Genomic DNA, 17,055 nt, shown 5'->3' on the forward strand with positions numbered 1-17,055 from the left:
CTCTGTGTATATATGTGTGTTTGTATGTATATGTATGTGTTCTTGTGTGTGAGCACATGTGTTTTATGTATGCATGTGCGTATGAACATGTGTGTATATACATGTATATGTTTGTGTATGTGTGTGTATGTGAGTGTATATGATGATGGGATCAAACCCAGGGCTTAATGTATGCTAAGTATTCTATTAATTGAGCTACTTCTCTACCCAAAGGGTTTTTCTGGTTTTGTTTTTGTGTCTATCACTAGAAATTTAATTTGAAGACTTGCAATGCAGCAAGTTATCTACCACTGAGCTATGCTTCTAGCTCTCCCTTCCTTATCCTTTGGGCCATGTTTTGTCCATCCAGAACTTCATCTACTACTCACCTCAAAAGAAACCTCCAGGACCTGTATCTCTAACCAGGACATCCTCTGGGATACTTCATGTGTATTTGTCAAGGCTTCTTAGGAATCTTCTTAAAGGGTGTAAGAGAAATAAAGTATGGCTCATCTAAGTTAGAAAATAAACTACATAGCAATGAATAATAAAAAAACAGGAAATACTACTTAAAATAACAAAATATTTTAAGATTAAAAATTAAAAACTATACTAAGATCCATTTCCAGAATATAAAATGATTTATATTCAATTTATTTATATTTACATTCATCTATATACAGATACTAACAACCCAGTGTCCATTGTGCAGCTACAGGTTGGGTGTCAAGGGCCTAACCACATAATAGAGCAGTCCTCCCTCTGGGATTCCAACCAGAAAGGTGATGATGCCTCCAGGTGATGATGCTGTGATGATGCCTTCAGGACAGTCACTGTAGTAGCTGTGTATCTCTTCAGAAATGGTTGTTGTACACTCCTCTGATGTAGGATAGGAAGAAAACAACACACTTTTACTGATACTTATGCATTCAACCCTCTGGTTTTGACACTGTATAAGGAATGGTTCATCACACAAAGTAATTCTGCATGGGATGCTGGCTAGTATCCTCTAATATAATTCTATTCTGCCACTACCTGCAGGTTAAGGGCTTAGTCCCTCAAGTTTATCCCTCACTTCACATCAGATGACAGCCAGGACCAATAGATTCTTACATATAATTCTGCTGATTGAATTCCCAGGGAGGGTGGGGAGGAGTTGTACCTATGTCAAACATCCTACAAGGCTAATTGACTGACTGAAATGTCAATGATTGTGGAGAGTTGGGATATTAAAGGTTGAGAATCAGATTTGTCTTGAGCTATCTTTAGCTCCTTTAATAGTCATTGATTTTCTGCCTCTCTGTTTGACCCAGCACCCTTGTGACTATTAGGTAAATCCTTTTGGAATGTATAGTCTCCTAGTCTCTACCAATGCAAAAGTTAAGGAAGACAAGATAGTGTCTGAGCCTACAGCAGAGACATCACTGCTTTGATGTAGCTGGTTTACCTGATAGATCCATCAATTTATTTGAAAAGTGCCCTGACATATGACTTTGTTCTATGACCATGAAAACTTCATGTCACCAAATTGGAACCCAGTATTTGTGGCAACTGAATCTGTGTTCCCAGGCCAGGATCACTCATAGTTGGCTCCAGAATTAACTGTCTCTTACTTTCTTTGAGGTGATAACTTTGGTTTTTACATTGACACTCCAACTGCCTTTAGATCAGGGTCCCCATTTAGAAGAATAGAGAATGGAAACTTCTCATTTAGGACAGTTACCCCAAAGCAGCAATTCTGAGAATGTCCTTGCAAGAGGCCAGGAAGGCAGAGAGAGTCATGGTTTCTTCTTGTTATCTCTTAACCATGCTTGGAAATTATAAGGACCCAGCTGAAAGAGAGAGAAGGGACCTAAATACCTATGGCTGTGCCAACTGGACTGACCATGTCATTCCCTTGTATCATGAATTCTCTTCAGTCTTAGTAATAAAACTCAGAGTCAGCTATCAGGTGGGGGTGTGTGAAAGCTAAAAGATCAGAGAATCAAAGAGACCAGCCACTAGACAGTTCTTACTTCTACCAATGTTCAGACCAAAGGGACAGTCCTGTCCTCAGACTGCATCCTTAGACTGCACTGCCGCCTCAGACTACATTGAGCTCCTGTCTCCTCCTGCCTTATATTCCTCTCTTGTGACCACCTTTGTGATCACAGATTCAATCTCATGTAGCTCAGGGTGACCTTGAACTCATAGAGATCTGACTGCCTCTGTTTCCTGAGTGTTGGGATTAAAAGTGTGTGCCATCACTAGCTGGCCTCTATGGCTAACTAGTGTGGTTAGCTCTGTGCTCTGATCTTCAGGCAAGCTTTATAGTTAGATAATAAAATATTACCACATTCCCTCTCCAACTTTCTCCAGTCTCTCCCAAACATCTTCATCCTAGCACTTTGATGGGATCCTCCTCCCAGGGACCCTCTATCTTTCTCTATAGCTCACTGGTAGAGTACCTGTTCTGAGTTTGATCCCCAGTACTGTATCATCCCCAAAATACAGATGAATCACTGATTACATGTGTAAGTTTAGCTATCTGGAAGCCTCCCTTGCACTATCCCTTTTATTTCAGGTTCCCATACAGGCTCTTTAGTGTAGGTAAGATTGATTAAGGAAAGGAGACAGTTCATTGAAGGAGTAATACAGAGGAGCTTGGAGGTATTTCAGACCTGGCCTGTGTCCTGGCTCCAAAAGAGAAAGGGGTAAGCTTTGCAAGACCTTTTGTAAACCACTTACGTGGTATCCCCTCTCCCAAATTTAACTTGGATCCTTGTTGTTTTTGCTGTTTCTTTGAGACAGAGTCTCTCTATGTACTCTTGAATGTCCTGAAACTTGATATACAGGTCAAGCTGGTCTCCTACTCACAGAGATCCTCTGCCTGTCCCTTCTCAGTGTTGCAATATAAGGCCTGTGCCTCCATGCCTTGGCTTTAACTTGGAATGTTTTGAGCATGCTCCTCTAGTTGAATGAAGCTCAGGTGAGTGCCAGTCTCATGTCTTCCCCTGCTGGTTCCTTTCAGATACGAACTATGGATTCTGGCTTTACACTGTTCCCTACTCCCCTGCCAGTCAGCTAGGAGCTGCTGTGAGCTGTTTTCACCCTGATTTTGGGTTCCGTTGTACAGACTGAAAAGAGAAGAAAAAGAGAATCACCTTGCCTCCTAACACCTCACCTTGTATTGGTGAAAGCAAAATTAGATGGGGCAGATATGCCCTGTGAAATGTGCATACTTTTCTTTTTCCATGTTTCCTGGGACCAAACATGTTCCAGAGTGAAAGCAGTGTGCTAGGGTGGTGATGAGGTTCAGGGTACCTAGGTAGCTTCGGGATTGAGGCTGATCTCCAGAACACTTTTCATCTGCACTCTTAACCTCCAAACAGGGGACGGGACCACTGTACAAGATTTAGAACTTCTTGTCAGCCTATCTCCAAATCTTAATCCCACTAGTGGATCTGCTTCTGCTCCCAAGTTACCTCCCACCGTGACTTTATTTCTACTGGGACCCTTGAATAATCCATCTGGGTTAGATACAGAGTAAAGCAGTGCTCACCCAGACAGCCATTGCCCATTGCAGGAATGTCTGCTTTTTTTTTTTTCTTCTGTTATTCTTTGGAGGACCTTCCTAATAGGCTAATACAATAATTCTGTTGGTGTTACAACAGAATCTAATAGAATAGGCTGCAATAGTCTGATCAAGGATCTAAGTCTGATCTAAGCTAGGTGGAGATCTAGTATTTAAGTTGGGCTGCTTCAATCTGGGTTAACAGACCACTCCTAGCAAGTGGGCTCACTTTGAACTATACTAAAGAGACAGGCAGTTCTTTCGTGAGATACTGTACTTTTCCTTCCTAGAACCCCTACCTCCGTGCAGAAGCAGAAAAGCCATAGGATGTAAGTCTGCTGGCTTTTCTGAATTCAATAATTTTCCTTTCTGTCTTTCCTTAATGCTTTGGAATTCCTTCCTCTTCCTCAAGCTTCCCTGCCATGTATCTGACCTTCATGTCTGCTTCAGTGCATAGCCTCTTCCCTTCTCTTCTCCATGCTCCTCTGGGCAGAGTTGAAGTTTACAACTTACCTGCCCTAGATAATTGATCTTGAGCATCTGTTGGGGTCCATTTAATTATTTTATTAGTGAGATAAACGGTGCCAAAAGGGAAAGCTACGAAGCTTTCTGCCTGCTCTTGTTTTTTGTACACTAACCTAGAGGGTCCCTTGCCCTGTGTTTAGTCTGCTTTCTATGGCTGTGAGGAAACACCATGATGAAGGCAATTTATAGAAGGGTTGGTCTGACTTGCAATTCCAGAGGGATAAGAGTCTGTTGTGGTGGGCAAGCATGGAAGCAGACCGCAGCCATGGTAGCTGGAGAACAAGCTGATGCCTCGTGTTTTGAACTGCAAGCACGGGGACATGACAGTGAACTGGATATAGCCCAAGTCTTCTAACTCTCAAAGTTCACCTCCAGTGACTATTTCCTCCAACCCCCTCTACCTCTCAAATAGTGCCACCAACTGGGAACCAAGATTTAATTGGGAGACATCGAGGACAGAGAATGACTGGGAACTGGGTGGGCTGCATGGCCACTTCCTGGGAACTGGGTGGGCTGCATGGCCACTTCCTGGGAACTGGGTGGGCTGCATAGCCACTTCCGGGGAACTGGGTGGGCTGCATAGCCACTTCCGGGGAACTGGGTGGGCTGCATGCACACTTCCTTAGTCTACTTTTGTTCATCTACTAGGATGTGTCATAGGACTGCTCCCCTCCTCTGGCCTAAAGGCCTATCTTACCTGTTCCTTAAGACAGGGAAGACTAGCTGGCAGTAAAGTAATACATGATTAGACTGTTTTGTTGTTGTTGTTGTTTTGGTTTTTTGAGATAGGGTTTCTCTGTATTGTTTTGGAGGCTGTCCTGGAATTCACTCTGTAGACCAGACTGACCTCGAACTCACAGAGATCCTCCTGCCTCTGCCTCCTGAGTGCTGGAATTAAAGGCGTGTACCACCAACACCCAGCTGGTTAGACTGGTTTTTAAAAATCTTCTCTCCTGAAAGTTTTCTTCACTGTTTACATTTTATATTTTATATAATGAGTTTTAGTCGTTTTCACCGCTCGTCATCTCACTGGAACCTTCCTCTCAGTAAGTCCCGCCATGCATCCACAATCAGGTCTTTTTGTATGTCACCTACTTAAGAACTAAATTTTGGGGAAAACCCTTTTCTTTCTTTTTTAATTGTAACTCACTCTCCTTCTGTTTTGCCTTTCATTAGGAAATGAATAAAAAAGCTTTGACTTTTGAAGCAAATAACAGACAAACGATATAAGGAAATACCTTAGAAAAGTAATGCTAAAATGTTACATTATGAAGCACAAACTTAGTAAGTAATTTATGTAAAATGTTTAGCATTGTTCCTGAATAATACAAGCACTGAATAAACAACAAAATGATTTTAACTATCTCCCCCATATAATATTTTAAGGGTTATTCACAATATGTATAAAATGCTTGACATATAAAAGTACAGGGAACAACACCTGCTATAATGAAGAAAAATTATTTGACTCAATGTAAATAATATGCTTACTAATAAATAGGTTTAAGATATTAAATACTGACATACTAACAGATTTTAGATGAGAAAATTTACTACAAACACTATTTTTTCAAAAATTTAGAAATTCTCTATTGATGATTTTTACACCCTATAAACCACATTCTGTGCTAAGTTCAAGTACAGAGTCAGTCTTGGTTGGTCTTGGCCTTCACACCATGTCAACAAACATAATTATTTAAGTCTTTGGAAGTACACATGGCATATGACACTTGTCATTAAGTCATCAATACACTAGACGGGATAGAGTTACTTGCTTTATCTAAATATAACATCAGCAGGAAGAAAGAAGAATAAAACTATATGTGGTGCTGTAATGAGGGCAAATTCAGAGACCTGTTCTGTTAGATATGTTCCCAAAAAGGATGATAGTGAGTCAGACTTCTCAGAAGCAAAGCACTTCTTCCCGCTTCTTGGTATTGGCCTAGATCTTCTAGTCTGACCTTCAGGTGTTCCAGCAGAGGACACATTCCTCTTGGAATGAAAGCAAGTGTGCCTCCTTTCACTGGGATGAAGAGGGTGGGGGGCTGTTCCTCTGTCAATTTCCTTCTACTTTATCACTGTTTCTGCTCCCAGTCACCATTGCTATAACTATATTTTCCTCCTTTACAGGAAAATCCCCACCAGCAATAATACATGTTGAGCTCTCTGGTACACACATGCTCTCCCTCGCTTGCTATCACTATCTTTGTATGTATGCTTCCCTTTCGAAGGATAATTACCATCAACAATAAAATGCTTTTACATATCTTTGTGCCCCCCACTCCCATCTCCTCCTGTATTCTCCCTTTGCTATAGATTCTATCTCATTTCTTCACTCCTTGGCAGAAGAAAATCTTTTGGAAATTTCTCTCTAGGAATGCTGCCTCTACCAACTGAGCAAACATTTATTCTTCAGCCCACTCCAATCTGTCATCTGCCACCAACACTGAAATGAAATTGCTTTTGTCACTGTCACAAATGAACTGCATTTGCTACAATCCCTAGGTGCTTTAAAAAATATGAATTTTCTATTATGTTTGGGAGGAGGGGAGGGAGAGAGAGGAAGAGGGAGAGGATATGTGCACATGAGTGCCTGTGACCTTGGAGGACAGAGACATCAGATCCTCCTGGAACCACAGTTACAAGCAATTGTGAGCTCTGATGTGGGTTTGGAACCCAGCTCGGGTCCTCTGAAAGAGCAGTAGGTGCTCTTCCTGCAAGCCATCTCTCCACTAGGTGCTTTTAAACCCAGTTTCCTCCACTCCCTAGCAGCACCTGAACACATGTGATTGCCCCTGAGAAGTGCTTCTCTTGGCACTGCAGCAGCATAGGGTGATACCCTCCCATCAAGCTCCCCTCCCCAGGGCTGCCTGCAGAGTTTTCTGTCAGAAGTTTCCTAAGCACCAGTCCTAGAGAATCTTATTCATTCCCAAGCGTTAAACTTGCCCCACCAGCTCTTCTTAATGTAGACACTCAGCTTAGTTGGATGGCTTGTTGAAATGTGAATCCCCCGCTTTCCCTAACACATACATACCCTATAACCTGCCTTTGCCTCACTCAGGCTTCATCATGTTCCCTAAACTAAAAATCTGGAAATAAAGCCATGCATTTGAAGTAGAGTAGAAAGAGGAAAAATATATGAGATAAAGCCAGGCGTGGGGCAGAAAGAGATAAAGCCCCTCATCCTGGGATCTAGTTTGCCTTTCCTGCTATCAAGAAACTTAAACATGATAAAGCCAAGATTGTCTACAGAGGTGATATGTGTTTCCCTGAAGATATCTCAAACAAAGATGCTAAAAACAAGTGAATTATTTTTTATAGCTTTGAGTTTTATCAAATTAACACTCCACACTTACCCTTAAATCTAAGCAGAGTCTGTCATTAAACCACTGGGTGGTTTCATTTATTAAAAAAAAAGTTTAAGAAAAAACTTGCCTTATTCTTGATAATTGCATTCATGTGTATACTACACACACACACACACACACACACACACACACACACACACACACCTCAACTATGTTGTAGAATAATCCTTTTTTACACTGTGAAGATGTGTCTTTGCCAAGGCACCTTCTGATTGGTTTAATAAAGAGCTGAATAGCCAGTAGCTAGACAGGAATAGGTTAGACAGGACGTCCAGGAAGAGAGAGGGAGAAGAGATAAATCTAGGTGCAGGGAGACTCCAGAGGAGATGGAGAGGAAGCAGGACATGTAGGAGACTTCAGAGGCGATGGGGAGGAAGCAAGACTTGTAGCCACCAGCCATGTGATGACACACAGATTAATAGAAATGGGAAGTTATAAGAAATAGTTACAAACAAGAGCTAAGACCAAGCTTTCAAAATCAATAATAAGTCTCTGTATCATGATTTGGGGACTGGAAGTTCAAAAAAGCCTGCTGTTTTCTCTCTTCAAGCTCCAATATCTGCCATGTTCCTGTCTTTGCTCCTCCATTGCTGTGATAAACACCATCCAGGGACAGATAGTCCTGGATAGAGTAAGACAGCAGGCTGATTAAGTCATGGAGAACAAGCCAGTAAGCACCTTTCATTCATGGTCTTTGCTTTGGTTCCTGCTTCTAGGTTCCTGCCCTAAGTTCCTGTATTAGCTACCCTCAACAGTGAGTGTGTGAGCTGAATTAAACTCTTTCTTCCAACACTTTTGGACATAGTATTGATCATAGCAATCAAGAAGCGAACCAGGACAGAAATTAGTACTAGGAAAGTGGGATACTGGTGTAGCAGACTTGGCCATGTTGATTTTGGGCGTGTTTGAAACTCTAGGCTAGAAAAAGCCATTGGATACTTAGAGCTTAGGCTGTTGTGGAAGCTTGGACGGCAGGAAGAGATGCAGACAATGGACACCTGGCTTGTGAAGTTTACAGGAAACAAAGACTGTCAGAGCTGTTTATGTGATACTTTGAATTAAGGATATGCGACTTCTGGTCAGTCAGCTCAGTTTAAATCACCTGTGATTAAAAAGAAATCAGAACCACTAAAGTGAAACTTTGCTTTACTTGGGGCTGAAATCTTGTGATTGAGACCATCAACACTAAGGGGAAATCTACTGGGAAATTTTCCTCAGGTCAGCACATAGGTCCTGTGGTTCAGAGAGAGCAAAGGCTGTGTTTCATGCTGACTGCCTAACTTGGTAATGTGTAAGAATCATCCATGCAGAACAGGTTTTGAAGGCATGAAAGAGTCAATTGTGTTAGGTAGTTTTTTTTTGTCAACTCAACACAGAGTTAGCTAGGAAGAGGAACATTAGTCGAGAAAATACCTCTAATCAATAGAGTATTAGTTAATGCCTGACTCACAGTTGGGCCAGTGGGTCCCTGAACTCATCCTGTGGTTATTTCCCCAGTTCCCAAATGCATAATTGAAATAAATATACTTAGAAGTTAGAATTAATTGTCACATTGGTCCCTGACCTGGAAAGTTAAGGTTATTATGATTGGAAAGGCTAAATGGAAGCCATTGGAGTTGTCCTTATCAGGACAAACAGTGAATCCAAAACAATATTGCATTACTGGAGGGATGATAGGAATTAGTACCATGATTAAGAATTTGAAAGATTCAAGGGTGGTGGTTTCCACCACATCTCCTTTAACTCTATTTGATCTGTGCAGAAGACAGAAGACATGGAGAATGGCAGTGACTTTTGAAAATTAACCAAGCTAAATTCCAATTGCAGATGTTGTGTTAAATGTGATTTCCTTGCTGGAACAGGTTAACACATCACTTGCTACATAGTATGCAGCTATTGACTTGGTAAATATTTTTTTTCTCTATACTGATCTATAAGGACCACCAGAAACAATTTGCTTTCCGCTGACAAGAGCTGAAATATATCTTTACAGTTTTCCCTTAAGGGTATATCAATTCTCAAGCCCTGTCATAATTTAGTTCAAAGGGATATTGATCACTTGTCTCTTTCACAAGGCATTATACTATTCTACTATATTGATGACACTATGTTGATTGGACCAAATGAACAGAGGTTAACAATCACTTTTGACATGTTGATAAAGCATATGTGCATTCTATGGTAAATAATATAATCAAATTTCAAGAGTTTTCTACCCTAGTGAAATTTCTAGGAGCCCAGCATACATGGCCCCTCCAAACATTAACAAAGAAGCACAACACTTACTGAGCATTTCTGGATTTCAGAGACAGACTATTCCTCACTTGCATGTATTACTGGACATTTGAAAATGGGTCCCCAGGTTGCCACATGACCTGACGTGCTCATTATGAGCTGGGTATTATCTGATTCACCAAGTCATAACATTAGACATTCACAGCAGCAATCCACCAACAAATGGAAATAGTATGTATGATTGAACCTGAGCAGGTCCTGAGAGGGTACAATCAAGTTGTACAAAGAGGTTGCCCAAATGTCTATGGTTTTTACTCCTGTTACAATATCTTCTGGACCCAAGCATTGACCAGTTGGTCTTATGGGGTATGCTCTATGATAAATTGACCAAGAGAAAACTAGGGCCTTTTTTTTTTTTACAGATGGTTTTACATACCATGCAGAAACGGACAGTTGCAGCATTACAGCCCCTTTCTGGAACAACTTCGAAGGATCTCAGTGGAGAAAAACCTTCAGTGGGTAGATTTTCAAGCAATGAACATTGTTGTACATTTTTCTTGGAAGGAGAAATGACTAGATGTGTAACTGTTTACTGATTCATGGGCTATAGTTAATGGTTTGACTGGGTGGTCAGGAACTTGGAAGGAGCATGATTAGAAAATTGGTGAGAAACACATTTGGGCAAGGGGTACATGGATAAATCTCTCCAACAGGCAAATGATGTGTACCATATAAATGCTCATTAAAAGTGACTCCAGAAAAAGAAGAGTTCAATAATCAAATAAACAAGATGGCCTGTTCTGTAGACAGCCTCTTCTCCAGACCATCCCATTGTTGCCTAAGAGGCCCATGAACAAAATGACCATGGTGGTAGAGATGGAAGTTATGCATGAACTCAACAACATAGACTTCTATTTACAAAGGCTGACTTGCCTATAGCTGTTGCTAAGTATCAAATCTGCCAGTATCAGAGACCAACACCAAACTCCTGAGATAGCACTATATAAGCCAGGGTAACCAGCCAGTGACCTGGTGGCAAGTTGGTTACAATGAACAACTTCCATAATGGAGGGGTCAATATTTTGTCCTTATTGGAATGCTTATTCTGGTCATGCATGTGCCTTTCTGCATGTGATGCTTTGTCCAAACTAACTTCAAACAACATTGCTTCTGACTATAGAATTTATTTTACAGCTAAGGAGTGTGTCTGGAATGCAGGAGAGCCTTTGCAGTGTCTCATAGTGTTCCATGTCCTGTGATTAAAGCCAATGTGAAACTACAACATATTCCGGCAGGGTGATAAACAGATCCGACCCTTCAGGTTACCTATCTGGGTAAATAACCAAGATATGTTAACGTGCTTCCCGAGGGTTGGAAGAAATGCATAAAGGAGGGAGTTCAGATGAGGCCACATGACCAGTTACAGAAACAAGGATTGTAACTACCCTGGTGCTGCTGATTCTTATGCTTGTATCAGAACCAGTATTTCTCAGCTTTTGCTGTGGACCAGGGACCAAGGCATCTCCAGGAAACTTCTGGGCTTTATGGAACCAGATTTGGACTGCTGAGGCACCCAGTCTATGAACTAGCAACTACCAGTAGTTGCCCTATCCCTCAGTGAGAGATGGTCATTGTTGGGTCAATCTGACTGCTAAGGTACCCATCCTCCAGGACCAAGTTATTACCGGATTCTCAGCTCTCAGGTTTGAGTCTGCTGTTGCCACTGCCCTGTAATTCAATATAAAACTAGGCTGTCCTCATACTCACAGAGATCTGCATTTCTGTTTCCCATGTGCTGGGATTAAAGGTATGCATTACCATGTCTAAGTCCAGTTAGTATTGGCATATGTGCATCCAATACATTTTTAAGAAAAATTACATAAACTAAAATTCATATATTTCTAGTTTTTAAACTTTAACTTTTAAATTTGTTTAATCTTTATTCTTTGTTGAATATTTTATCAGTGTAACAGAAAATTGCAGGAAGAAATACCTAAATATAAATATGACATCTAAGTGCATCTTCCACTTGGGCTTAAATGTTTTCTCCCTTATTCTTTTCTATTTTTTTTTGTTGTTGTTGTTGTTTTGTTTTAGACAGGGACTCTCTGTGTAGCCCTGGCTGTCCTGGAACTCACTTTGTAGATGAGGCTGGCATCAAACTCAAGATTTACGTGCCTCTGACTCCTGAGTGCTAGGATTAAAGATGTTGCCTGCCACACCTGACTTTATGTTGCCTCAGCTAACATCATTATAAAATTCTTTTCTGTGGTAGAATCAAGAATTTGCTTTAATCTTATTGTAGTTTATTTACTTAGTGTATTTGTGTGTGTGTACGCCTTGCGTGCATGTGAGCGCGCGAGTATGAACTTTCCAACTCACATGTAGAGATGTTAGAATGTTTCTGAACTTGGGTTTACAGTCTACAACTCAAGATTGGTTCAGCAACCCACCCTTCATTTGGGCCTCATTCTTAACTTGTAGTCTGACAAACGGTCAAGAGTTGTGTGAAATATCTTTTCTGGGAGCCAAGTTATTCATGTGTCTGGCATTTGAAGTTTCAGTGCTTTTCTTTTTCCAAGAAGAGGTCACTGGGGAAATTTTAATTTCTTGGTGTTCATTGTCTTAATTGTCTGGCAGCTAAAATGTGCCTTTAAGATATATTTGTTTCTGCCAGGTCAGATACAAAAGGACATCTGGGAGCTATTTCTTTCCTTCCACCATGTAAGTATCTGGAATTGAACTCAGATCATCAGGCTGAGCCATGTGGTCAGACTCAAGAACCCTTGAGTTTTACTTGAGTGGAGGCCCCTAAGGGAAATGGAGCTCCCCAGCCTGCTGACTACCCACTACCTGACATTTGTACCTTCCGGCCTCTATACCCTGAGTGATCACCAAATCTAGCTTGTTTTGCTTTTGAAATGTGGCAATTTCCATTAGTTCTATCTCTATCCTATCCATACATTCCGTCATATCTCTCTGTATCACCATCATGGTTTATACTACATCACTTGGTCCAGGTAACTGCCAGGCTTGTATTGTCTAAGTCCATTCTAGCACCACTCTAATGCATTTTCCTTACTGCACCCCTTCCTGTTTCTTTACTTTAAATTCCTCTTTGGAGATAGGAAATTGAGTCAAGGTATTTCTCATTAATTGCTGTGCTTGAGAAGCAAAGAGAAAAACAATATAATGACTAGAGTTTTGCTGAAGCAACTTGATTGTTTTCAAAATGGTAAGGTAGGGTACAGATTGCTGGTAGGGGGTGGTTGTAACTAGCAGGTGGAAAGGGGTGTGACCAGCAGGGGAAGATGGGTGTGATTAGCAATGCTTTTAATATTCTAGCCTCAAAATACTAGTTTGTAAAGTAGCTGTATTTACCAAGTCAGCCAAGCTAGGCTTTCGGAGAAGAAAATTTAAAGGAGAAAAACTGGAAATCTTGAGGCTATGACGTGTTAAAGGTGATATTCTACTGGACAACTTGTATTAGAAAATTAGACTTGGAAGCATATACACAAAAGCCATCACTGAGTTTAAAATATGGAAAACAGATGGCTGTTGTGTAATCTTTTTGTATTCTGTGAAGATGTGTCTTTGTCAACGTGCCCCCCCTCCCCCAGACAGGGTTTCTCAGTATAACAGTCCTGGAACTCACTATGTAGACCAGGTTGTTCTTGAACTCACAGAGATCCACCTGTCTTTGCCTCCCGAGTGCTGGGATTAAAGGCCTGAACCACCAGGAGGTATAGGCAGGACAGACAGACCCAGAGGACATTGGGAAGAAAAAGGTAGGTTGCCAGGAGACACCAGAGGAAAGAAGACATGCTGGAGGACAGGCAAAGTCTGAGTCACCTGGTAATACATAGATTAACAGAAATGGGTCAATTTAAGTTGTAAGAGCTAGTTAGTAAGAAACCTAAGCTATGGCTATGCTTTTACAGTTAATAAGTCTCTGTGTCATTACTGGGGAGCAGGCAGTAACTGCAAAAAGGTCCAACTACTGATAGCACAGTGAGATCTGCTGAGAAAGTTAAATTTAAAAAATTCAGAAAAGAAATAGTTTTGAGTCGGGTAAGGGAAAATAATGAGTATCATTCCCAACTTCTACCCAACAGAATCCCAACCCACGTCTATAGATAGCCAAATATCACATGGGCGCAGGAAGGGAATTGCTCCTGATTAGCACTGAATTCAAATAGTATTGATGAGAAGCTATTTTTCAGCCCCTAAAATCTTACTATTGGAAAAACAGTATTTATATCATCCTGAGCTTATTTATCCTGAAAAAAAAAAAAGTTCATACCCAAGGAACTTACATTGGGCAGGCTACACGTATCCAAGAATGTAGGCAGGAAAAGAGGCTATGAGAGCATCGCTTGACTCCCAGGTGGAGAGAGCGAAATCCTGAGCAGTGATGTGGCACTCAACTGCATCTTCTGTTGGTGGCCTTCACCCAACACTGCAGACCACTCTTTCCTCCCCTGATGTAACCTTGCTCTCTAGTCACAGGCTGGTGGCTTTGATGGAAGCATGGCTGGGCCCAATGGTTTATTACTTGAAAAGACTCTGCAATTAACTGTGGTCCTATAGTGTGACTGCACAGTGATGTTTACCTGAATTATGGCAATTCCTAATGTGGTTTAAAGGCAGAAACTGTAGAGGTAGCTCTGAGTTTGACTATCTGGGTCCAGCAAACTTGAATATGTTGGCCCTCTAGTTTTCTTCCCATTCTCTTCTAAACTGCACCCTTAACACTCACTGGGTGACTTGATGAACTTGGGAAAGGAGAATGAATACGCAGGTCAATGGGGATAGACGAGAAACACTGGCAAGTAATACAAAGGTATGAGCCTTCTGAGGACTACAGAGGGACTCAGAAATGGATTGAAGAATGTTAAAGATATTATTGTTTTAAGTTAGCAGAAGTAGTAGAATATGAAGTAAATTAAAAAGATATAGTGGTAGGAAAGTAGACTATATCCATAGTACATTTTTTTATATACTGGAATTTGTTACTCTCACTAAAATAACTTTCTCCAAACAATCCTACAAACATCTATAATGGCACTGGAATGTGATTTTGATTATTATAAAATGAGAACTATTTCTATTAAAGTAAATTACCACAGGAAGTTCTATAAAAAGTATATCCTTCTAAAGAAAATTTTGCTGAAACAACAAAGAAGTCTCTGTCTCTCTTCCCCTCCCCTCCTCTTTTTCTCTCTCTCTTGACAGGGTTTCACTTCATATCCCTGTCTGGCCTGGAACTCAAGACCCTCCTGCTTCTCCTCCTGAATGCTGGGTTAGTGTGCCATATGCCTGGCCCACAACTATTTTTCATTGACACAACTATTGTTTTAAAAGTCTGTAAGAGTTCAAATAGCCTATATAATTTGCTATGGATGTTATTAATAACTTTTTTTGCTTTGGTTTAAAAATTTTAGGTTTAATTAAAACTCAACAGCATTATAGAAACACATATCAATACACTGAGCCTTTGCATAAATATGTTGAGTTTATTCAAGATACACTCTTCTCATTTAAAACTAACAGCTGATAAAGTCCATTTTAAAATACAATGACATGAAAACAGGCACAATATGAAAACAAAGACTCCTGATTTTAGAGACTTAGTATGAAACTTTCCTTACTATGAAATTATCCTTTTAACTTCTTCAGTGTCAATTCTGGGTGAACCAAGATGGCCTCTTCATGTTTCGTTCCACAATCCTCTTGCCCTGATCCTGTTCTGATGGTTTCTCTCCTGTGTACAGTACCACAGTCTCTACAGTAGGAGCTTTAAAGGGGTTCCCTTCTTGAGCCCATATTTGTTGTCTGATTTTTGTTGTTTCCTTGCGTACTTTCTCATAGCAATAGCCACAAAGGACATGTTTCTGCTTCAGGTGACCACACTCAGGGCAAATGTCTATATTGTTCTTGAAAACAAAGAAAAACATATCAACAATAAGCAATATACACACAATCACCAGAAGGAGGCCTAAAATGCTGACACTGTAGCTTTCTGAGAATGCTCATGCTACGTGAGGGTACAGACTACCTAGTTCAACTTTAACAGTAAAACTGAAAAAACAGTAACACTCAGTTCAAGTTAGTAAGAAAATTGGGGCTAGAATTCAAGTTTACCAATCTAGTATATTTTTATTCATACAGTCTATGGATAAACTATTTTCAGATTCTCTTATCTATCCTTTGGCCAGAGTAGAATATTTTGATTATGTGACTCTAGTGAATTCCATATTAAGCATAGTTAAGGAAAAAGTTTGGAGACTTTTACAGAAGTGTTGATTGTGAAGATCCTATGTGACTTTTGAACTGTAAGCTCTGTCAGTCTTTTAATTTCAAACAATAAATAACCAACAAGGAGCCCATCAACACAATGGGTTGATCTTCTAACTTAAAACATCAAGGAAAAGTTAAATAACTTCTCAATCTATGTTGAGCCAAACAAGATAAGACACACATATACAAATTACCTTAGCTTTAATAAGCTTCCGGGGGTCTCTTCTCCTACACAGGTTAACTTCAATGGTGCGTCTGTTTTTGGGAGCTGCCATCCAAAAGATACTATCTAAAAAGCTGGAATTCTCTTTATTTCCATTGGTCTCATGTGCTAGTTCTGTGAATACAGATGGGCCCTGGACTGCTAATGCTGGTGCTGTAAAACAAGAGATAAGAATCAACTTCTAGTTCCTAAAGACTAATTGTGGATACTGTTCTCTTTAACAATCAACGTGTCACAAGCCTATTAGACAACGAATGGATTGAAATGATTCTCTCAGGTAGCACACGGAGACAAATATTTATTACACGGTGCTGTGATCTAATGGAATATATTGCTGCTCAGATTCTCTGGGCATTACCACTTCTGGGATATACCTTAAGTGCCAAAGCAATTTAAAGTTTAACATCCAAGATATAGAAGCTCGAAGCTAGCCTGGGCTACACAGTGAGTTCCAGACCACCCTTAGTTACAGAGACAGTGCCCCCCCACTCCCCGCCCCAAAAAAATCAACCAAACAAAAACCCACGCACTGTTTCTCTCATACAACTCTTGGAAGCCCCCGCCAACGCACTCCCCACGAACTGTCTCTTACGAACCCCACTGAGGACTGGCAACGCCATTCCAGCTCCGCTGCAGTTGCTGCAGCAGCTCCCTGCACCTGCGGAGCGGTCGCGCCGGCCACGGGAAGCGAAGCAGCAGCAAACGAGACGCCATGACTCTCACTGGAGATGGATGCATGCTGGGACCCGGCGCACACCGCCAGCTCCCCCGCCTCCCTGCTCAGAGCATGCGCACGGCCGCTCCTACGCATGCGCGCGGACTCAGAGCCTGGCTGCTTCAGATCCTCAAACTCCAACTCCCAGCTGCCCCTG

General features: G+C 41.0%; 1 protein-coding gene across 1 annotated transcript; it reads right to left on the bottom strand.

Moving 5' to 3' along the window:
* Window positions 1-15,156: 15,156 nt before the first annotated feature.
* On the bottom strand, window positions 15,157-16,946 carry Mrpl32 (mitochondrial ribosomal protein L32). Its single transcript, XM_005071796.4, has 3 exons — window positions 16,780-16,946; window positions 16,155-16,336; window positions 15,157-15,596 (listed from the first exon to the last, which is right to left on the bottom strand). Exons 1-3 carry the CDS (start codon window positions 16,919-16,921, stop codon window positions 15,342-15,344), a joined length of 579 nt encoding a protein of 192 aa, XP_005071853.2. The 5' UTR covers window positions 16,922-16,946; the 3' UTR covers window positions 15,157-15,341.
* Window positions 16,947-17,055: the final 109 nt, after the last annotated feature.

The sequence above is a fragment of the Mesocricetus auratus genome, unplaced genomic scaffold, assembly GCF_017639785.1.
Source record: "Mesocricetus auratus isolate SY011 unplaced genomic scaffold, BCM_Maur_2.0 Super-Scaffold_100013, whole genome shotgun sequence".
Classification (NCBI taxonomy): Eukaryota; Metazoa; Chordata; class Mammalia; order Rodentia; family Cricetidae; genus Mesocricetus; species Mesocricetus auratus.